At 53.5% G+C, this 22,998-nt stretch overlaps 1 protein-coding gene across 1 annotated transcript in view; it reads left to right on the forward strand.

Annotated features, from left to right (window-relative positions):
- Positions 1–12,886: 12,886 nt before the first annotated feature.
- CACNG2 (calcium voltage-gated channel auxiliary subunit gamma 2) overlaps positions 12,887–22,998 on the forward strand; it is a 111,709-nt gene continuing 101,597 nt past the window's right edge. The window contains exon 1 of the mRNA XM_045835028.1: positions 12,887–13,705. Within this exon, the coding sequence (XP_045690984.1) occupies positions 13,495–13,705 (211 nt within the window). The 5' untranslated portion in view covers positions 12,887–13,494. The remainder of the gene's footprint in view (positions 13,706–22,998) is intronic.

The following is a 22,998-nucleotide window of genomic DNA, read 5'->3' on the forward strand; positions in this document are numbered from 1 at the left end:
ACCACCACCTGCGCCCTCGAGCAGCTGCCCTGCGACACTCCTCGGACACTGAGGCGACTCAACACCGAGAAGTGCAGCGCATCGGAGGTCATCCGCGCCCGGCCCCCAGTCCGTCACGCACACAGTTTTCTGTCTACACTGGCTTTCCGAACTCACCAGCCACTTGCTTTCAGTTGATCTGGCATTTTTTAAGCAGCAAAGATCAATTGGAACAGTGAATTATCCGTGCTTGGTGACTAATAATACGATAATAACATCATAACCCCTGAAAAAAGAACGGAGGAGCAGGAGAAAATGTGACAAGAACAGAAAAACGGAATCACGTTATGAAAAAAAAAATCAAAAGCGGGCGACTGTGCAAGACGGCAAAGAACAGTTCATTTGGCTTCAGAATTAAATTATTCCTCCGTTATAGGTGAATTTTACACTGCAAAATATAGAAAATGTATTTAAATGACGCTTGAGCTAATAAATCCAATAAATTATACGATCTCACTGAGCTATCTCAGCTCCCGTCTGCGAACCTGTCAACGCCTTCCCACGGGGCGCGCTAAGACCTGCTCCCGCCCCTCGGCTTTCCCGCCCCCGTCCCTGTCGGCCGAGTCCACCCCACAGACCTTCCCGTCTCTGTCTCAGCGTCTGCGCACTTGCTGGTCCCTCTGCTTGAGCAGCTGCCCCGTGCAGCCTCCCCACCTGCATTTGGTCTCAGCTCCCCCCCACCCTCCCACCCTGAGGGACCTTCTCTGGGCCCCCTTGTGGAGGGAGCACCTCACCATCAACCCCTCCCTCTCCCACCACCAGTCTTCTTTCTCTGCCTCGCAGCCCTCCATCAGTTTTGTCTCTCATGGCCTTTCCTGCTCCGTGAAATCATATGCATCGTAATTTACAGGTTCGTTGCCGTGAATGGTAGACGCAGAAGAGGTGCAAGGAGAACACAGTGTTTTGAGAGCGGGGCCCTGGGGCCACGCAGCTCCTCCACTTCCTAGCTGTGACCCCGGGCAAGTTACCAGATCTCATGGGGCCTCAGTTCTCTCACCTGGGCTGACAGCGACCACCTCAAAGTGCTTACTGCGGGCTGACCTGTGCGCCCCCCACTTCATATGTAGAAGTAATAACCCCCAACGTGACTGTGTTGGGCCATGGGCCTTTGGGAGGGACACTCATCATGGAATTAGTTTCCTTTCCAGAAGAGATCAGAAAGCTCGCTCTCTCTCCCTCCCCCGCCCCCCGACACTCTGCCCCTTCCCAATGTGGGACGCAGAGAGAAGGTTGCCGTCCGCAAGCCGGAAAGAGGGCCCTCACCAATCTGCCAACAACTTGATCTTGAACTTTCCAGCCTCCTGACAATAGGAAATAACAATTGTCTGTTGTCTAAGCCACCCAGTCTATGATAGTTTGTTCGAGCAGCCCTAACCAACTAAGACAGGGCTTTTCTGAGGATTTGATGAATGAATTGATGTAAGGCAATTAGATTAATGCCTGAAGTATAATAATGCTCTGTAGGCATTTAAAAACATTTTCATTATGGAATATTTCAAATAAGACAAAAGTAAAGAGAATAGTATAATAAATCCCATTGATCTGTCACTGAGCTTCCATAATTAACCACTTCACGGCCAGTCTTGTTCTGTCAATACTGTCATCCGTTTCTCCCCGCCCTCGCTTGTTTAGAAACAAAGTCCAGATTCATGTCATTTTATCAGGAAATGTTTCAGTACACATCTCTAAAAGAGGGACTCTTTGTTTTAAACGTTACCACAATATCATTATCACACTGAAAAATAACAAAAACAATACCATCGTCAAATTTTTGTCCTGGTCTTGGCCACCACCATGTCCCCAGGCCTAGAATAAGGTCTAGCACACAGTAGGTGTTCAATAAACAGGTATTCAGTAAGTGAATGCCTTCTCTCTTGGATTCAAGGGTCTCAAACATGATAACCATCTCAGAGTCTCAACCTCCCTGAAGCCTTCTCTATTCAGTTAGATTTGTATTCCGTACACCTTTTCACGGTAACTAATGTTGACTTGAATGTGAGTATTTGACACGTTTCATGGTCCTGGAGGCGGAGGGATAGGACCCACTGGGGAAGGACAGGAGAAGCAACAACACTCGACAAGTGCTTCCTGCCCCCCTGCTGTGTGCTTGATCCTGGTGAGTCCCTGGGACCCGGTGGTGCGTGAGGCATCACTGAATTAAATCACTTCAATGTCTGTGCGGGAGAATGAAGACAGCAATAACTGGACCCTATGCAAGAAAGGGATGGAGGGAAGGACGTGGCTCATTAGAGCCCAGAGCACAGTGAGGCCCCTAGGATCCCATGCAGATGGCGCTGCTGAGGAAGCACAGATCAGGGGAACGGAACGGAGGGGTCAGCACGCGGTCCCCGTCTCCAGGAGAGTCCACTATGGTGCAGTGACGCGCCTCAAGCGGAAGGAGAGTCATTGTTTCATTAATGACACTTGCACAACCAGCTATCTTTTGTAAGAAAGTCGAAACTTCATTTTACATCATATACATAAATAGACCCCAGATGGATTAAAGAGTTAACGGCCCCCAAAATTAAAATAATAGATATCTTGGAAGAAAATGCAAAAAAAAAAAAATAGGACAAAGGCAGTCTCGGGGCACAGAAGAAACAAGCAAGTCACATTTGAAAAGAAAGACATTTGACTCCACAATATGACTTTTTTGTGGCAACAGATATTGTTCATAAAGTCAATATAAAAAAAAACAAGAAATTTGAGTACAGAGCTATTTGCAACACAGATGTCAAATAAAAGGCTGATGCAACAGAACACAAGGAGCTCCCACACACTGACGAGACAGGCACGGGGAGGAGGACTGGGGCCAGGCCAGGGATGAGACCAGGCGAGCCGCCGCTCAGATCCACACAGCCGGCAAGCACAGGAAGATGCACACGCGCCCCAGTTTACAGGAACTTAAAATTCTGAGACTTCATTTCATCCCCATCCGACTGGCAAGTAATAAAAATAAAAATAATGTTAACACCTAGTGGTGGAGTGGATGCGAAGAAGTAGTAGGCTCATGGATCATTGGAGAAAGTGTGATGTATCGCAGCAGTTTTGGAAAGCAATCTGGCGACATCGACTGAAATTTAAAAAAAAAAATGCATATACTGCCCTGGCTGGTGTAGCTCAGCAGATTGAGCATGGGCTGCGAACCAAAGCATCGCAGGTTCAATTCCCAGTCAGGGCACATGCCTGGGTTGCAGCAACGGACCCCCAGCAACCACACATTGATGTCTCTCTCTCTCTCTCTCTCTCTCTCTCTCTCTCTCCTTCTCCCTTCCTTCCCTCTCTAAAAGTAAATAAATAAAATCTTTAAAAAAATGCATATACCCTTCAATCGAGCAATTCCACTCCTGGGGATCTCCTCCACTGAAATAAAAGCTCCAGTGAGGAGGACGTATAGACAGAGGCGTGTGATGTGGTCCCTATCTGCAGCGGGAGGGCGGGGACAGGAAATGAAGTCAATGCCTGTCAATGGAAGATGAGAGGAAGGTACTTCTCGCCGTCAAATATGATGCTGCCGTTAAAAGAATGAATTAGAGATATTGCAGCCGACCTGAAGAACATCCCATGGGTGGTGGTGCTGGAATGACAAAGCAAGACGCAACATGGGGGTGCTTCATAGAACCCCACTTGGAGAAATGGCGGCCGACCTGCCACATGCGAAGGGGTGTGTGGACAGACGCAGGAGTGCGTTCACGTGTGCATGTTATCTGAATGGCTATTTTGCTTACGGCTGCACGGACGTGCAGAAATGCACAGGTTGTTAACATGCCCTCCCGCAGATTGTCCCTGCGTGTGGGCCCGTGCAGAAAGACAGCGGGAGGTGCGGGGGATGGAGAGCACGAAGGAGCCTGAGAAAGAAGGGCAGCGTGGCTGGAACTCAAGGCCATGGTCGGTGGGGGCTGGCGGGGGGTGGGGGGCAAGAGCTAGGGGACAGCGTGAAAAGATGAATGAGATTGGAGGAGGTGGGCCAGGGGTCACAAATGAGGTTAGAGATGCTACCACCTCACACGTTTCCTGGGCACTCTGTGTGGACTGCATCGTCCTAGGCACTGGGTGTAAATTAATCCGAGGGAATCACCGTCATTTGCCCCATTTCCCAGGAATGAGTGCTCAGAGGAGGAAGCACCAGCCCCAAGGTCCTTGGGGCTCTAGCCTCTAGTCTTCTAACCGCAGGCTCTGAGTCCTTCCCGCTGCCCTGTTCAGCCTGGCCCAGCACCGCTACTGTGGTCCCATTAGCGGCAGGGGCAGTCCCGGGCTGGAGCCCGGGAGCCCTCTAGAGCCGGAAAGCAGACCAGGGCCCGGCAGACACCCACCCGTCACTGAGTCAAGCAGTGGGGGAGCAGGCAATTGGCCAGCAGAGCCTCCCCAACCCTGACTGTGCACAGGTGGGACTTTGCAGGTAGGCAGAGCTGCGTGCACACTGTGACTCTGCTGCCTTGGCATGAGCACCCCCCGCACCCTAGCATCCCCAGGGGTTCTGCAGCACGAACAGAGAAGGTGCCTGGAGTGACGCAGGCCGTTCATAAACCTGGGGCTCTGCGGCGTGAGAGCCTCGGCGCCGTAATTTTGGTTTGGCTGTGTATTAGCTCTGCAACCTCGGGCAAATTGCTCGGCCTCTCAGAGCCTCAGGTTCCCCATCTGTAAAACGAGAGGCAGGGCTTGCTGTGAGGATGAACCGAGGTCACGCGATGTGACGCGTACCTGGCACACAGGCCACGCTCCCCAAACGTTGTGGGAACTGGTCGGTCAACGAGATTCCCCCAGTCATCGAAGACAGAATGTTCCTCTCCTCTGTCCTTCCACCCGCCCCTCTCTGCTCCTCAGCGAACGTGCACCGGGGGCCTGTTCCGTGCCACACTCTGTGCGACCTGAAGGCCGTGGGGACAGTGAGCACGAGGGACGTGGAGGACCCAGCCTCTCAGAACTCGGGGCTCGTTGGGGAAAACCGTGGGACGGCACCTGCAGCACAAGGAGGCGAGGCCCACGGGAAGGAGTCTGGGGGGAGCCCAGGTGAGGCACCAAGCCTGGCCTGGTCTGGGGGGCTCCGCAATGGCCTGGGGAACCCCCATGTTCCCCTGGGAAACAGCGGGTTCAGAATTCCAAGCAGGCCTTGGATCGGTTTGGCGTGTTAGCTAGCGCTCAGTGAGTCGCTGGGCTCGGATGACAGGTGGCCCGCGGCATGCGGGGTCCCCGCAGACCCTGATGGGGGTTTCCAGGCACAGGGGAGTGGAAGAGCAAGGTTTTCTCGGGAGAGAGGAACTTCACAACCTGCAAAACCCGTCAGGGCCAGGAGGTGGGGTCCTTATCCACCCACGGTGTGTCCCTGGTCAGGCCTGATGGCAGCAGGGCGTGCTGCTGGCCACACCTCCAGACCCTCCGTCCTGGCTGCCCTCCCCACCCACCACAGAGCGCCCTTAGCCCTGCTGACCGGTTCTGTAAGGCGCCAGGTCAGCCGCATTTAAAGAACGTGCAGAACATAATAACAAATCACTGGGAACGAACACTTACCAAGAGAAAGCCCCGCTCCTGAAGGGCAGGCCTGTGGGCTTTGAGACTGTTATTCAACTGGAGGAAAAAGCAAAGGTCACCTCCCCCGTGAAGCACTCCCTGCCTGTGACTTTCCATGCTGTGCCCCTGTCACAACGCAGACCTCCCTCTGTCACTGCACATTCAGTCACTGGTTCCTGCCAGTGACAGACTGGGCTTTGTTCATCTTTGTATCCATCGCGCAGAGCTTGGCACACAGTAGGCACAGTGTGCTTGACTCAAGGTCCTCCCCGACCTGGCCCACCTGCCTTCCAGGCTGATCTCCACCCGCTCCATCTGGCACTTTGGCAAGCCAGAATTACCTGTAGCTTCCACAAACCCACCATGATTGCGATTAAATATTCAATTGTGCGATCAATTACTTAGTGTCTGCCTCTTGGGCATGTAGGGTCCCGGTCTGGTTCACTATTGTGACCTGAGCACATAGTAGGTGCTCAACGAACTTTTGCTGAGTGGATGTTTCACACCCCCTATCTTTGGACCTACTGTGCCCTCTGGCGTCCCCTGATCCTTGTCTTCCGCTTATCCTTCAAGACGCAGCTCAGCCGTCACCGTCCCCCGGGAGCCCTCGCTGAACACCCAGGTGGTGTCACCTGCCCCCTCTGCCAGGTGTCCCGTGTGCCTCCCTCCGCCCTCCGTCCACTGTATTGAGCTTCACATACATGTCTCTCTCGATCCACCCTGTCCCTTCTGAGTAGGGACCACCACGTCCTTTTCATTTTTGTGGTTTATTCCAAGCACATAACACCCAACAGGATCTCAGCATGTAGCTAATATTTATTGAGGGCTTACTATGGAGGATATACTGGAAGTCCTTCGGAAATTTTGTTTCATTATCAGAGCAGCACCTACCTCGAGGCAGGCGATGCTGCCCCATCTTCCAGACAGGCCACCCGAGACTTGGGAATATCTGGCTACAGCCCGAGGCCACGCTGCTGGGCGACGTCGGAACGGGGACCTGAACCCCGGGCCCTTGTGCACGGTCCGGCCCCGCCACCTCAGCAATACCTCCTTCTCGGTCCACCCGAAATGCACATGGAAAAGAGTATCCTTTGCCTTCCCTCCTAGTCACCCCTCCGGGTTCCCCCCCGGTCCCAGAACCGTGGGAGCCCCCCACCCCCACCCCACTCAGAGCCCCACGACCTCTCCTCCACGAGATACTGTTGGCCTCCGCGTGCAGAGCTCCGGGCCAGGCCTGGAGGGGTGATGTCCCGGCCACCCCCTCCCTCTCCGTGCCCGCCTCAGCTTCTGCCTCCCTCCCTGCTGACCCGGGGGTTTTCCTGTGCAGTGCACACACACCTGTGAGTGCCCACTGCGTGCCAGACGGGGGATGTAACAGGAACACGACCAGGTGCCCACCTCACACTGTGACTCCGAAGGGAAACACATACGTGAGGTGAGCGTGCTGGTCAGAGTTCTGGAGGAAAAGGGAGCCGGGAAGGGAGGAGCGATGATGGAGAAGGAATGGGTGGGCTGTTACACCAGGCCAGCTGAGCAGCCTCGGGAAGGACAGATGGAGAAGGAGGCTGGAAGGTGGGCATCCCAGACAGGAACTCCGGTGCAAAGGCCCTGAGGCGGGTGCCAGGCCCTGGGCTCTAGGAACAGGAGTCTGGCTCGTAGGGAGGACAGGGAGGCGGGGGGCGGGGTGAAGGGGGCGGACAGTGGAAGAGGAGGGGCCGTGAGGCAGCTGCAGCCGAGCCAGGCCGCGTGGGACATTCAGGACCCCTGCTCTGCCCTCTCCCAAGCTGGCTGGTCCCACCCTCCCCACTTTGTCTCATTGTCTCCGCCCACTGGATCCCTTCTCCTGTAAAAGTCGCTGCAAACTGCCTTTGCTCCTGCCCTTCTGCCCTGACCATTCTGTTTCTCACTCGTCCTCTGCACGTTTGTGAGTCCTCTTGACTGTGTTTTTTTTAGTACTCTGTAACTTGATTGTTAATAATTTTATATCGTAATCGTCTTGGCCATCGCTCAGCTCCTGGTGAAATTCCGCACCAGCCGGGGGCCGGAGGGGAGGGGGTAGCATATTTTTTGGTGTTTCAGAGCTCAGGCTGGGGGTGGGAATCCCGGGTGGGAAAGGACATTCTCTGTGGGAATCCTTGTCATGGAGCCTCTGCGTGTGGAAATGTGGTTCCCAGTTCTCGCCAGGCTCGGAACTAACCACACCCCCCACACCCACACCCTCCCCCAACCCCCTCTGGCAGCAGACGCTTGGGGTTCCTCGAGGCTTCTTCCTCAGTAACTCTCAGCAAGCAGTAAAACCTGCCAGTTCTCCCGGCGTCTCCCTCCTTCCCAGCCCAGGGCCTCCCGGGAGGGGATGCCCCAGCATGGAGACAAACAGCCATGCGGTCTGGGAGCCTCTGGTCACCCGCCGTGGGTCGGGCGTGGGGCCCGGAGAGCACAGCAGGCCCAGGGGCAGCGGCATGGGAAGCTCCTTCGGCCAGCACTGGCCTTCCCACGTCCGTCTCTGGTCCTACCTGTTGGCCCCCAGTCCTCCTGCGGCGCCTCGGGGCCGCCTCCGCCTTCCGCACCCCAGCCCGCCACCTGCCAAGCACCGGGGGCTCCCAGAGACCTGCTCCTGCTATTTCCCTAATCCTTGTATCTCGTTCCCCTTGCTTAATCCCTTCACCCGTAACCTTATTCATTCACTCGAAAAACAAAAAACAGTTCACTGAGCACCTACACTACTCCAGGCACTTTCTAGGCACGGGAGACGCTGCGGCGAACGAGACAGATGTGGCCTGACATCCTCGGGGAGGCAGGTGGGCGAGGAGGGACTTCAGATAATAAACAAGAGCGTGTCAGGTTGAAACAAGCGCTGTGATGAAAACAAAACCGTCTAATGTCATACAGAGTGACAGGTTAAGCTGTGCGACCGGCAATGCTTCACTGGAGGCGATATTTCAGCTCAGCCCTGAGCGATGGGCTAGGGGTCCAGTGCCAAGGGAGGGGAGCGTTCCGGCAGAGGGAACAGCGAGTGCAAAGCACTTAAGGTAGGAACACACCAGGCGTCCAGCACCCCCATTTCCCGGTGAGGAAGCCGAGGCTCAGCGGGGTAAGTCACAGCCAAAGGTCACGCAGAGAGGAAGCAGCGGAGCTGGGCTCCACCCCAGGCCCATCTGACTCCACAGCCTGTTCCCTTCCCACTCCGCTGCTCCCGCCTGGGAAGGGGCCACAAGGACGGCGCTGCCAACGGACAGCCCGTCGTCCCGGGCACGGCGGTCTCCCTGGATTTAGCCTCAGCCTTCCCGTCTGTCCCCACAGCATCCCTCCCCGAACTGTGGCCATTCCTCACTTGTGTGTTCCTCCTGCTCGTCTTCAGGTCCACGGAGGCAGCGACCATGTCTATCCTGCCCAACATCCCCAGGAATCTGACACGGATGGCACCTGCCACATAGTAGTTGCTCAGTTTGTTGACCGAATGAATGACCGGATGAATAAACTATGGGACTTGGAGCTTGTAGCATCTGGAGCTGTGCAAAATGTTCAGATCACTGCTGCTTCGCATAATTTGATATACGACCTTGAGACTTGATACGAGACGTCTCTGGGCGTCTGTTCGTTCACCTATAAGATCAGACAGTAAGAGGCATTTGCAGGGTTCTTGGAAAGGTAAGTGTGAGAATCTGTGTGAAAACTTCTGGCACCTGGGAGCTACTCCCGAAACGCTTGCCACGTCTGTGGATGAGAAGGAAATAGCCTTGGTGTAACACCTTGATTCAAAATGCTCGTATCTTGTGTCAAGACACAGCGGTAAGGACATAGGCTCTTCAGCTGGGCAGCTCGATGGGACTCCCAGCGCTGCCACTCACTAGCTGGACAACCTTAGGCCGGATACTTGAAAACCATGATATGACTCAGTTTTCTCATCTGTAAAATGGGAATAGTGATGGGATTCGGCTAGATCAGTGCCTGGCACATTAGCTGTCATTGTTGTTTTTAACACACAAGACAGACAACTGCACTGCACAAGGCTCTTCCCGGTGGCGCTCCATGACCAACGAAGAGAGATTTTCAGAGAAGTGATTGCCCAAGGTCAAACAATGAAGAAATGTCAGCCTTGTGCTCCCAGGCCAGGACTGCTGCTCCCAAATCCCAAGTTATTTCCACTCCATCAAAAGGGAGCTCAAAATAGGCCCGTGGCATTTCAGCTAATTTCCTGTAAGCCCTTACCGAGGAACCAACTGCAGGCACACAAAGCTGCTCCCCTGGAGGCATCCATTGGGCACTGCTAAGTATGTGTGCCCGGTGGACCCAAACCATCCAACGGGACTTGCACCAAGCCATCTCTTCCCAGGAGGCCTTGCCTGGCCTGCAGAAGGGACCTAAGGAGTAAAGCCAGGTTGGGAAGGGGCAAGAAGAGCGGTACGTGAGTTACCGTATGGGAAGCGGGGGACCAACCTGGATGTAAAATGGGTGGAGGAGAAATGAGAGGAAACCCACATTTATTGAGTCCTACTATGTGCCAGGAACTTCACCCATCTCACACCATGTACCCTCACTATGAGCACCCGGCCACTGTTTATCAAGCATCGACTACGCACCAAGCCCTGGGCTGGGTCCCAAAGACGTGATGGTGAATGAGACACAGCCATTGACTTCCAAGGGCTCAAGAGTCAGCAGGAGAGATGACACATACGCACCAAAGTGCTGCAAATGGGATGGTGGAGACCCGAGCAGGGTGGCAGCAGTGAAGGGCAAGGAGTAGCTGGGAATAACTTCCGGGGGTGAAAAAGGAGGCAGGTACTAACGTGCCTGTTTTACGTATTGTGAAACGGAGGAGGCACGAGGAAGCGGGCTTGTTTGGAGTTAATGCAGTTACCAAGTGGCAGAGTCGAGCTACGTTCTCAGGTCTGTTCTGTCTGCAGAAGTCTCTTCCTCTCCCTGATGGCAGCCCGAAAGCTTTTCCCTTCCTCTACATCCCCATTTCCTCCTCTCAGTGATCGTCTGGCCAGAAGATCAATCAAATGCTGCTAAGGCTGAGGCTGCTGTCAGTGGTTACGGTGTTAGCAGCTTCTGTGGGCAAAACAGAAGCTTCTGAGCCTCTGTCACCAATTTCCTTGGAGCAAAACATTCAGGGGTTGGTGTGAAAGGGGTGGGGCGGTGAGGAGGTCTCTATCTCCAGTCTGAAGAGACTTCTGGGACAGGTCAAAGGCAACCAAGGGGACGAGAGAGTACGTGAGGGCAGGCTTGTGAGGCTTATGCGAATATACCCAAGGCTCTCTCCACTGTCCCTGAAAGGCCCGGCCATCTAAGAGAAGTTCCTGCTTGCTCCTCACTTTCCTTCCCCTCAAGGACAGGAGCCAAAAACCACCCACCTGAAACGCTGACTGAGCTTGCGAGGCTCCCTACCTAGTGGGAGCCCCAGATCGGGCCCTCTCTCACCCTCATCCTCACAGGACAAGAAACCAACCTGGGGAAATCTTCGGTCTGCAAATGTAATTCTTTCTATCCTCTGAAGGTACCTCAGCAGGGGCTGCCGAGACCTTGGTTCTGTTCTCCAGGCACCACACAGCCCTGTGCAGGTGCCAGGAGCACAGCATGCACCCCTCACAGGAGTGCTTGCCTTCTGAGATGAGAACTGAAGGGAAGAGAAGAAAAGTTTTATGCAGGGTGGAGAAACAGGTAGTTTTTACACACACACACACACACACACACACTCACACGAATGCACTGGTTGTTCCTGCAGACCAACTCTGAGCTGAGGGATTGAAGTTAGACAACACCAAAGAGAGTATTCATTTTAATTCGGTCGTCTATTACATGCTCTTTGAAAATCATCAGATCACTGAGAAATGGTCAAGACAAAAATGGAGGGAGAAAGTATGGAATAATTGAATTATGAAATTATAACAACTCTAACCCCCAGCTGACCCATCAGACTCACGGCTCTCTCTAGGCTCCTTCCCCACCAAAAAAAAAAAAAATTAAAGACAATGCATCCCCCATCATGCTTCATGGGCTAAACTCACTTCCCTGTGAAGCGGATCAGAGAAAAATGGAATCAGGAGCAGCAAAAATTTGACATGTTTCTTTTTCCAGGGTTCACATTAAGGAAAAGCTGCCCGTAGAGGAGCAAGAAGTGACAGTGTAATTAACCCAGGATAAGGATTCTGCAGAGGAGGATATGAGTTATAATGGGTCTCAATGTTCACAGCAGGGAGATTTTTTGACTCTTCCGATTCAGTTTATGAATGGCAAGGGAAACTTAAGGAGGATTCACATTTCACCAACTTCCCCTACAAACATATTTATCCTTAAGATGAAAATTATCGCCCAAGCCCCAGCCACCAGTCACCCTTACGCACCTTTTCCATGAACAATCTTTCCAAAATGTCTGCTTGTAGGAGCAAGATTCGGGATTTCACGGAAAACTACAGAGACACGCCGGGCACTGCACACCACCAGTTAGCCAAAGAGAGACAAAGAGATGAGAGAGGAGCAACCGAAAAGGAGACGCAGCGAATGTGCCGATGAAATAAACCCCAGAACAGGAAAGTCAAAACGCTGATTTAAAAAACACATCAAGACCGTGTTTGTAATTACCCATCCACGTTACATTTTCACTGCTTCCAGGCAGAGAAACGGCTGGTTGAAGTTTTGTGCCCATCTGAATGCGATGGGAGGGCTGAATTTGAAGCTCTGGGCACGTAGAGATGGCATGAGAAAGAGGCTGAGCTGGAAGAAACACCAAGGGGGAAGGGAGGGGAGGGAAGAGAGAGTGGGGTGGGGGGGAAAGGGAGCGAGCTGTCTCTAGCTACGCCTTCCTCTAAGCCCTGGGAGCCCAGCAGAGCGCACATTTTAGGATTTGGGAGAGGGGTAAAAAGAGGAAAGGCAGCCTCCGCTCTGCCCTGGCCTCGCTGCCGGCGAGGGGAGGGAGGACTCTGGCCCGCGCCCCCCTCCTGGCGGGCCGCCCTGCCAGCCCGGGCGCGCGCGGAGCGGGAGGCGCGGGGAGCTGTCCAGTTCAGCACCACCCGGTAATGCAGTAGGTGGGAGCGCCTCCGCCGGGGGCCGGGCCGGCAGGGAGTGTGGGGGGGCAGGCGGGCGGCCCATCCTGCAGCAAGACGCCGGCTCCCTTGTTTCCAGGAGCTTTGCAGATAGGGGGAGGGAAACCCGCCTCGATTCTCCGGGAGAAACCCCTTCCCTCCCCCACTTCGCCAACACTACCCCGCCACCAACAACAATAACCGCCGCCGCTGCTCGTCCTGCCGCCGCTGCGCCTGCCCGCCCTGCTGCCGCCGCTGCCGCCGCCGCCGCCGCTGCCGCTGCCGGGGCAAAACCATGGAAGGCGAGACCCCCGCACCTGTTCAGCTGAGATCAAGGGCTTACAGAATACTGGGAAGTCTGGTCTGAAACGAAAGCGCCCGAGACCCCCCAAGGAAGAGAACTGGCGAAGCAAAGGATTTTCATGGCGCAGGCCGCAGAGACGGAAGGTTGCATCTCGGCTTTTACAATCTCTAACTGTCTAGGTCCCGACCATGAGAGATTGTGTTGAGAATGCGGCGGTCCCCTGGTTCACTGTGGAAGCCATCTCCAAATTAGCTGTCACATATGGAAACTGGAGACCAGAATTTTAGGAAAAGAGATTAAGGCATCTCACTTGGGGGGGTGGGGGGTGTCTTTTTATTTTTTTTTTTCCTTTTTTAAAAAAGAAAATCACTGCAACTGGAACAGTTTCTGATCTCAAAAGGCAAGCCTCTCTTCCCGTGTGATCTTTATAATTTATACTCTTTTCCGTGAGCTTTCTTACCTCCCTTTTTTTATATCTCTCCACATTCTCTACTCACACATATATCCATTATATTAGTAGTGGAATTATTTTTTATTTTATTTTTTGCTGTAGTACTTGCACCCTCACACACACTCTCCCGAGAACCAGAAGTCGGTTGGGTGTTTATATAATGAAGAATTATGGGGCTGTTTGACCGAGGTGTTCAAATGCTTTTAACCACCGTTGGTGCTTTCGCTGCCTTCAGTCTGATGACCATAGCTGTGGGAACCGACTATTGGCTCTACTCCAGAGGGGTTTGCAAGACCAAAAGTGTCAGTGAGAATGAAACCAGCAAAAAGAACGAGGAAGTTATGACCCACTCTGGATTATGGAGAACCTGCTGCCTAGAAGGTATTTGATTTCCCATCTCCTCCCCCTCGCCACCCCTCCCCTTCCCGCTCCCCCTCCCCACCCTCCTCCAGAGAAGTCCCCTTACATTCCACCATTTTCTTACTTCACTCCTTCCACCACAGATCAAGGTGGCTTGGGTTAGTTTCCGAGGAGAGGGAAGCGACCAGCAAAAACCATTCTCAACTCTCAAGCCTCCACCACCTCCCTTTCCCCAAACCTCTTCCTTGGAATAATCTGTGATGTGATTAAAACAACAAGAGATTGTTTTTAAAAGTCGAATGCGCTCAGCCTACTTTGGAATGATTAGGATTTGCCGTTTAATGTGGTCTTGCCATCTCTGGGGTGGGGTGGGGGGGAAAATTGCCTCTCTCAACACTGCTCCTCTTCTCATGATGAGAGATTCAAAATGTTCTCCCTTTCCCCCTCCTGCTCCCCCTTACTTCCCCAAAGTCCCAAACATATTATCATCTGCAAATCTCCTTTTTTTTTAAAAAAAAATTGTTGTTTCTAAGAATCCTTATTTGGTAAATCCTAATTATTCCAGGATCTCAGGCTGAGTTCAAGAGCATTTCGTAATGTCTATGAGCCACACATATCGTCGGAGGTGGCTGGCTGTGTGTGTACGTGTGTTTTAACATTTACGAAGTCTAAAAATACGAACGTCTCTCACAGGAAACAAGCCCAAGTTCTAATAAACAGCAATGCACTTGCAGGTTAGGCTGAGCACCAGTTCACTTCCATGCAGAGTGACATGTCTGTTACCCAAAAGTGAGTAGAGTCAGCATTGCAGCCAGCTGGAGAATCAGACGCTGTGCAGGGAGGCCAGGAGGAAGGCGAGGGCACGGGGAGGTGTGGGGGTGGGGGGGCGGACAGGAGAGCAGTGGGGCAGGGGTGTCAGCTGTTTGCCTTGATCTTGCAGGGTCATCAGGACCTGCGTGCCGATGCATGTGCTGTGGGCTGGGGGTCAAGATAAAAAGCCTGGGTGATCAGAGTGCGGATGAAGGCATGTGCTTCTGAGACACACTAACAAGCACTGAAAAAAAAAACTCCTGCAGGTCATACGACCTGCATTTAGCAACAGATTTTAATGGGAGAGACTGCGTCCGAATGGTCACATATGTCTGTGTGTACAAGCTACAGCCACCCATAGAGAGACGTGCACAGAGAGATACGTGTTTCCGTGTGAAGAGAAGGCTGATGTGCTTTGCTTCTGCTTTGAACCAATACCGGAGGCTGTTGGAGGCAGCGTCAGGAAGCAGGGACTGCAGGATTGTTTGTTAAGCTCAACACGGGATGGTGATGCAGGGAGTGGAAGCCAGGGGATGGGGGAGAAAAGAGGGAAACAGACTGGAGAGGGAGAAACTGATGTGACCCCAGGGTCTGAGCCAAACCGGGCAAAAGCCACTCTTTGGGGAACGGTTGCGTCTGGGAAAGAGCTTCCATCCTGTGCCCCTCTCCCAACATTCTTGATGCAAACGGTTGAGTGATGGCTGAACATGTTTTGAATAGCTAAGTGACTTCATTGAGCGATGGTCTATTTGACGCATACTGCATTTGGTGCCCTTTCTCAATCCAAACTGCTGCCTCCAGCACGGTCTGCATAGCAGCTCTATGCTGAATACTATATGCTCTTCCCCAGCCAGAGAATCAATATCAGGAAATTAATAGGGACTGTTTTAAACACACCCCTCCTTAAAAAAAAATGAAGAGCCTTTCATGCAGCTAGTCATTAACGGCAGAAAGACTTCCATTTAATTAAACATTTATGGCTGACTTTTATTCCAAAAGAAAAGCAAAGTGAATGAGAGCTGCTTTGGGGAAATGATCATAGTAGCAATTTGCTTCCCTTGGCTTTTGGTTAGACGGATGGAGACGTGCAGCCAGGAGATGACAGGAAGGGCAGGGCAGTCTTTTAGGAGAAGGATACCTAGAAACTGGTCACTTGGTATACATATACTTGCTCATGAGGGTTACATTTTGCAGGTTCTTACTACTATGATCTCTTAAATATTTAATAATTCCCAGAAGGCAAGAGGACTAGAGGGAGATTTGGATCATTTGTGCATTAAAAGGCTTAAGTCTTTTCATTAAAATTCCATCTGTTCGGTGTCCACATCCCCAAACATGCTGCCCAACCCCTGTAACTTTCTCTCCAAGCCATACACCCTCTCTCTCCCTGAATCATCCCCCCAAAGGTCAGAACTGCAATGCTTCCCGAGGACTGTGGGATGCCCACAGGAGCTGTGGGTCTGGCTCCCCTCCCCGGGCACGGGGCCTCCAGGCAGTGCGGTGGGGGGTGGGGGCTGAGCCGGGTTCCCTTCAGGACCAGAATTCCCTGTGCACTTGCGGCCAAGGCCCAGGCAGAAAGGGCGAGTGTTCAGGGCCCCCGTTCAACCTGCCTTTTAATTTCCAAAGCCTCTGTCCATCCAGGGCTTTGGAGGCCCAGGACCCCCCCAGGAAGTTGGGCCTTGGCCACCTGGGCTGTGGTTTGGAGATTTTCAGCCACTTGTTTTCCAAGACTGCGCCGATTTCCTAAGACTGTAAGTGGCAGAGACGGCCGTGGGGGGGCTCTCATGTGCTTGCTCTTCTGAGCGTGTACGGTAGGGTCACCCTTTACGGAAATCAAGTCCTCAGAGCTTCAGTTTCCCCCAGCCTCTGTCTGCAGTGAGAAATGGGGCTTAGCCCATCACCTCTTCATTGTGCCTCCTGCCCGTCCCCAAGCAGCAGTGAACGGATTTCAAGCCTTCTCCCCGAGAGGCTGCTAGTGACCCCAGACGAAAAAAAAAGGAAAAAAACCCTGTCTGCCCCTGATCTCCCCTGCTCTCTGGCTGACACCAGGGCCTTTTTTCTCTTGAGCGGATTTCTTTTTCATTCACTTCTTGATGAAAATAAGACTCAGAAAATATTTCCTTGCCTCTCTTGCTGCTTTTGAAATGCATTAGTCTGCTGAAGAATGGGAAGGGGTCAGGACCACCTGTTCGGGGGTAGGCACAGCGGGAGGGGAGAGGAATCCAGAAGAAACCACAGCCTTTATTTTTTTTCCCCTCTGCAGAGTCAGTAACAGCAGGGTCTCTGGAGGGGGGGGGACTTGAAACCCCTAGAAGGTGGATGTCCTTATTGGGACGGACAGGGTTGGGGGCAGTTTACACATGGATACAGGTAGGTGGAGAGTGATAGAAGTCTTGAACTTTTCACAAAAGCTGCGTAGAGTCTCCGAATGGAGAGGTGCACTGGCCGTTTCTGTGAAACCTACAGCAGGACACTAAAGCAGCTTGTGCCAGGCCAGGCATCTGTGGGCCGTGTGGTGGTTTGCTGCCCGAGACATTAACCTGTGTTGTCACCAGAAGGAATCATTGTCTTCAGGGACAGCAAGGAATTCCCTCCTTGTGTTCCTCTCTCCTTCCCCTTCCCACACTGTCCCAGCCGCACAGCTCGGCTCCCCCAGAGGAATTCCAGTCCCGCAGAGCAGGAGGCCCCAGGGTCCAGCTGGTCTGTAGCAAAAAACGCACCCTGCTCTCTCTCTCCCTCTCTCTCTCCCTCCTTTCCTTGCAGGGAGGCAGAGCCAGATCGCTCTCTCTCTGTCCACACTGTTCAATTCCCTCTGCTGAACATCTGAGCTCCTCTTCCTTCCGTGGCTTCTCCGGTCTTTCCCTCCACGCGCTGCTTCTCGCGGAGGCCTGCTGTCCTCCCACACCCCTGGCTGTCTTTGAGCGGGTCGTGTCTTGGTTTGCCTAGACGGTCTTGCCCAAGTTCGCCACCGCGCGCGCTCTGCGAGGCCTGTGAGGAGGCGAGGGCTGCACAGTGGGTTTCGCCGCAGCTCGCTCGTCCTAAAGAAGGGAGAGGATGTGTCTGGTATTTCGGGAAAGCCAACGGCCTTTCCCAGACACCCTTGCCTTTGAGTGAGGATGAGCTGAGTAGGGAAGTTATTCATGGGCCTTCGTACCCTTCCTACCCCGTACAGACGGCTGCATAATTCCCAAGATAATTTGACTGTCTTCTGGTACTTTGCACACAGTAGGTGCACACAAATATGGATCAATGGGTGGACTCAGAAGTTCTTTAAATTATTGAAATGAATTCAAACATCATAAGGGCCTGTGACTATGACAATCGAGATCAGGGGATGGGGGTGGAGAGAAAAGGATGGGGAAATCAGGCTGGTTTGTTTGTTCTTCCTGGAACTTCTTTATAAAAAGAATAATAATGAGTCATAAATTCATTATTAGAAAATAAGAGCATTCAAAAGAAGTCAGTCGCGGGGGTTGCACAGCTCCTAATTGGCTAAAGAAAAATTATCAGTACATTCGGCCTCTACAGGGAAAGAAAAAAATAACCCATTGATTTTCTTCCCTTTTCTGCTTTTAAAGTGTATCAAAGGCCAGTTTGATCTCCATACTCACCAGAATAGACACTCTGGGCAGAGAGCAGGTTTTCTGGACCATCCCTGTTTAGCTTCCCCAGAACGTTCTCTCCTCTCCCAGAATCCCCCGCCGGTTCCCAGGCCCCTAGGCGTGCTTCCCGCGGTCCGGAGCTCGGCTGGCAGTGCTCCGCGGAGCCAGGCCCCGCGCCCCAGCCGTGCTCACCTTGGAGGGAAGGACAAGGGCTGCGAGTCCCAGGGCTCGCACTGCCCTGCCTGACCCTGCCTCCCTTCACAGGTGATCAGAATGAGGCGCACATGTGTCCCACACGCCAGGGCACACGGGCTGCAAGCAGTGGGGCCAGAACTTGAGTCCAGGCCTCTGGCGCCTACCCGTGAGCCTCCGCGGGCTCTGTGCACAGCCCGGGGCTGACCGGCACTTACCTTCATGGTGAGCACTGGACTCCAGGCTGCACCCCACTGAGCTTCCCCACTGAGAGCCCACCTGAGCTTGTCAGGAAACCTGAGCGCTGACCCACCCGACCCCCTGACATCCAGTGGCCCGGCACCATGCAGGGGGACAGTTCTGTCCCCAGCCGCTCACTCCCATGTGTTGCGGAGAGAACGCCACACTGAACTTCGGGGCAGACCCACCACGCCCCTGTCTGGTTCCATCTTCTCATCGCGGATGTGTCCGCAATGGAAACCATCCGCTGGTGTTAGGTTTACAAGCGTTTTTCAGAAAACGGCAAACCCGTGTCCCCTGTCAGTGACGGCAGTGTTCAGAGGAGCTTCGTGGGGCGTGGGAGGTTGGAAGAACCCTACAGCCACACGGACCTGGGCGCACTTCAGGCCCCTCAGCCTTCTGAGCCATGTGATTAGGGGCAAGTCACTTCCCCTCCCCCAGCCTCGGCTTCCCTTTCTGTGCAAATGAAGTGTAACAGCCTCCTCACGGGACCAGGGGTTGGGGGGCAGGGTTGGTAGTTCACCAACTAGATGAATGGATGTCTGTCACCTGCTTTCTGCTGACCACCTTGTTGGAACTTGCAATTGACACCCCCCTGCCCTTTCCCCTCATACATCCCCTCCTTACTCTGTTTTATTTTTGTGCAGAGCACGGACCGCCTTCTGGCACACTGCACATTAACTCACGACACTGGTGTCCACCTGCACCCCTAGACTGTCTGCTCCACAAGGGCAGGGTTTGTTTTTTTTTTCTGTCCTGCTCATTGTTGCGGCCACAGCAACTATGACAGTGCAAGACGTCAACCCACCTTTGCTGCTGCATGAACACGCGGCCGCTGCCTCCCACGGGGTGGGCATTCAGAAATGGTGGTTCCTTCACATGATCGAAGGGTTGCCCTTTAAATGACACAGTCAGCAGTGGGGACAAAGGCATCGTGGTTTGGACGTTCTGAAAACAAATGAGCCCAACACAGAGAGAAGGGGGGAGAGAGGGAAGGTGGAGGTTGAGGGGCAGAGAGCAGGGCCCACCACATAGGAGCAGTAATAAAGAAAGATGATGATGATGATGATGATGATGATGATGGGAAGCAGAGAAAAGGTACATGCCTGAGAAGGCAGTGCTGGGGGTGCACACCCTCCAGGCAGATCCCGGCCATGTTTTTCCTGCCTCCACGTCACCTAGCGCATCTGTCACCGAAATCCTTGGGGGTAGCTCGCTGTGAGTGTTTGCTTCCGGGTCGGGAGGAGAAGATGTACAGCTAGACTGATCATGCAGGAGATTTTTAAATTTTCTTCCAAAATTCAATGGCTCCTTTTCGTCCTGACTAGATAGATCCATTTCGGCCAGAAACCCATATTCAAGTGAAATAGGCACTTGGAGTTTCCAGGTTCATTTACATCCACAGATCAATTTCTTCACTCATTTATTTTATTCATTAAATCTTTGATAAATCCCTGACGAGGGCCAGATGCTGGGCCAGAGCTTGGGGCCATAATGGGAAGTCTCACCCTTCAGGGTCACTGTCCCCACAGGCCTGAGAGCCAAAAGGGAGAGACAGACCCTACTGCAAGCAAACTCCCCAACGTGTGCATGAAGGGCAGCTACAAGGAGTGCCCTCACGTGGGAGTCACATGGGACTCTGCGTTCACACTGCGAAGATCGTGTCTGATCAGAGAAGGTGCCTCCGGATATCTGAGCGTGGACGGACACCCAAGGGACGAGCGGGCGTGAGCTGGGTGAAGAGGGGAGCACGAGAGAACATGCAGGCAGGAGAGCAGCAGGTGCAAAGGTCAGCGAGGAGGAGAATGAGACAATGGGGGGGTGCTGGAGAACCGAGGCCGAGGTGGGCAGGAGTTCGGGGGGAAGGGTGTAGGATGGTGTGGTTAGGACCCAAAGGTGGGGACTTGTTAGTCTTGTTAAAGAGCTTTGCTCTTCGACTCCTGGCTTCTTGCTCATGAGCTCTGTGACCTTGAGCTAGTTTGTTCTCTCTCTGCACCTCGTTTGCAACTTCTGCTTTAATGGAGATGGTAATACCTGTGCCTGAGGTGGTTGTGAGGCTCCGAGCTGCTCCCCGCTCTCCCACACCCTGCTCATTCCCAGTCTGATTACCGTGGTCTCTGGCCTCAGAGTTTCCCGTAACAGCACAGAAAAGGGAGGAAATAGATTGATTCGACTCCACTAAAAAAATTCAGAATGTACTCAGTGGAGGTGTTTAGCCAACCCTGCGCTAAAAATAGGGAGGCAGTGGCACCCTGGCCGGGTGGCCCAGTTGGTTGGAGCATCGTTTCCCTACGCCAAGAGGTTGTGGGTTCGATTCCCAGTCAGGGCACGTACAGCCGGTAGCAGATCAATGTTTCTCTCCCACACTGATATTTCTTTCTCTCGCCCCCTCCTTTCTCTCTTTTCCTCTCTCTCTAAAATCAATAAACATATTCTTGGGTGAGGATTTTAAAAAAATAAGGAGGAAGTGGTGAACAAGCCCCATCCTGCCAGCGCGGGATCCCAAAGCATGGGCGTCTCCCAAAACAGCCCCTCTTCATACGAGACATCTGACAGAGCCCGCTGCAACCAGCCCCTCTCCCCTCCCCCCACCCCAAATTCAGAGGGGTTCCTGGCATCTTTCACAATCAGTTAGGAGCATGGAGGATTCAGGCTGGAATTTGAATGAGGCTGTTAAATCTCCAGACCTTTCGAAAATGAGCATGAGAGTAAAGAGATGTTAACTCTGTCCCCTGTGCCAAAAACTGCGTATCCGTGTTTATGAGATTATTGATAAGCTCCTCTGGGCTAGCACCCTGGTCCTCCCCGAGCGGCATGTGAAGGCCTTTATTCATCCAGTTCCATCTTGCCTGCGTTCTAAGACACCATCCATTGCAAAATGAGCCACCTACTTAAAAAGCTTTCAGAAGAGGGGGAAAAGACATTCCATTTTACTTAATGGTAAAATACACGCTCATTTCAGAAACTGGGAAACTTAAACTATGTGCCTCGGAATCCAAGGGAGACCGTAAGCTCTCTGGTCGGTGGAGGGGAAGGTGGGCAGGGTGCCGCGAGAGCCCGAGGGGTTTCTGTAGGGTGCGGCTGGCAGCTGGCGCCCGCCCCGTGACTCGGGGAGCCGCAGAGAGGAGAGGAACCTGGTCTCACCGACACCTTGCTTGACAAGGGAAAGGGCAATAGTTGACTTGTGTTGAACAGCTGTTCCCTGAGCACCTGCCAGGCACGCCGTGAGAGTCTAGGGCAGAGTCAAGGGCTCTGCCTCTGCCCTCGAGGAACTCCGGTCTAGTAGAGGAGATACGCCAGTGAACAGATGATGATGATGATGGCACCGCGTGAAGTGCGAGCGCAGGGCGTTCTGAGAGCACTGGGCCTGGGCGGGGCGGGATGTCGGGGAAGACCGAGTTCTGGGGGATGCGTCGCAGGGGTGAGCCAGCCAAGGAGAGGAAGAGCACTTCGGACAGAGGGAACGGCATGGGCAGAAACACGGATGCCCAAGCAGTCCAGCACGGCTGGGAGCAGGAAGAGGCGACGCTGGGAGGCTGGGAGGTGGCAGACCTCAGGGACCCCAAAGGGTCATAAACGGCTCACGGAGCAGCACGTGTGTCCGCGTGGGAGGGAGGTCCAGGAAGCTGGCGAGCGAGGCAGGGTCACGGACGGCTTTGCCCATCGGCGAGATCACTAGGCGCTGAGGCCCTGAGGGAGGGGATCAGGGTGAGGGCTGGAGAGACTCAGGGGGCCGGGGCCAGGCACAGCAACGAGGGGGTTGTGGCAGTGGCCGGGTGACTTCCGCTAAGTGAGCTGCAGGAGGTGGAGAGTGAAGGGAAGGAAGGAGAAGCTTACAGGCGGCGGACAACAGAGGCGCGTCGAGCTCCTCCCTTCTCTCCTCCCTGCCCCGCGGAGCAAGCCTCGGCCGAAACACACCCCCGTGCTGGCGCGGGGCCCTGGGGTTCAGAGACACAGGAGTCCCTGCCCACAGGTCACTCCCTAGAGCCTTCCTGACCACCCTAATCTAAAGTAGCCCCCAGTCCCGTTGCCCTGTTTTATTTCCTTCTTTAACATTGTAACGTTGACGTTTTTCTATTTGGCACTGGCTCGTTCATGATCGGTGTCCCCCTGTGAGACTGCAAGCCCCCTGGGGGCAGGGCCGGGTCCCCCTCCGTCCCCAGGGCACGGAGAAGGCTCAGCAGCTGCAGGCTGAATGAATGACCAAACAAGTGGTGCCTGCCCTCCAGGAGCTCCCATCTGAGGAGGGAGGTGGGCTTTTATTTTATTTTATTTTTTATTTTTTATCCTCATCCACGGGCATTTTTTTTTCATTCCTTTTTTTTAGAGAGAGAGGATGAGCGAGAGAGAAACACTGATGTGAGAGAGAAGCATCAGTGGGCTGCCTTCCCTACACACCCCGACTGGGGATCGAACCCATAGCCCAGGCATGTGTCCTGACGGGGAATCGAACCTGCAACCCTTTGCCTA

The sequence above is a fragment of the Phyllostomus hastatus genome, unplaced genomic scaffold, assembly GCF_019186645.2.
Source record: "Phyllostomus hastatus isolate PE091 unplaced genomic scaffold, TTU_PhHast_1.1 phas_contig_198, whole genome shotgun sequence".
Taxonomy (NCBI): Eukaryota; Metazoa; Chordata; class Mammalia; order Chiroptera; family Phyllostomidae; genus Phyllostomus; species Phyllostomus hastatus.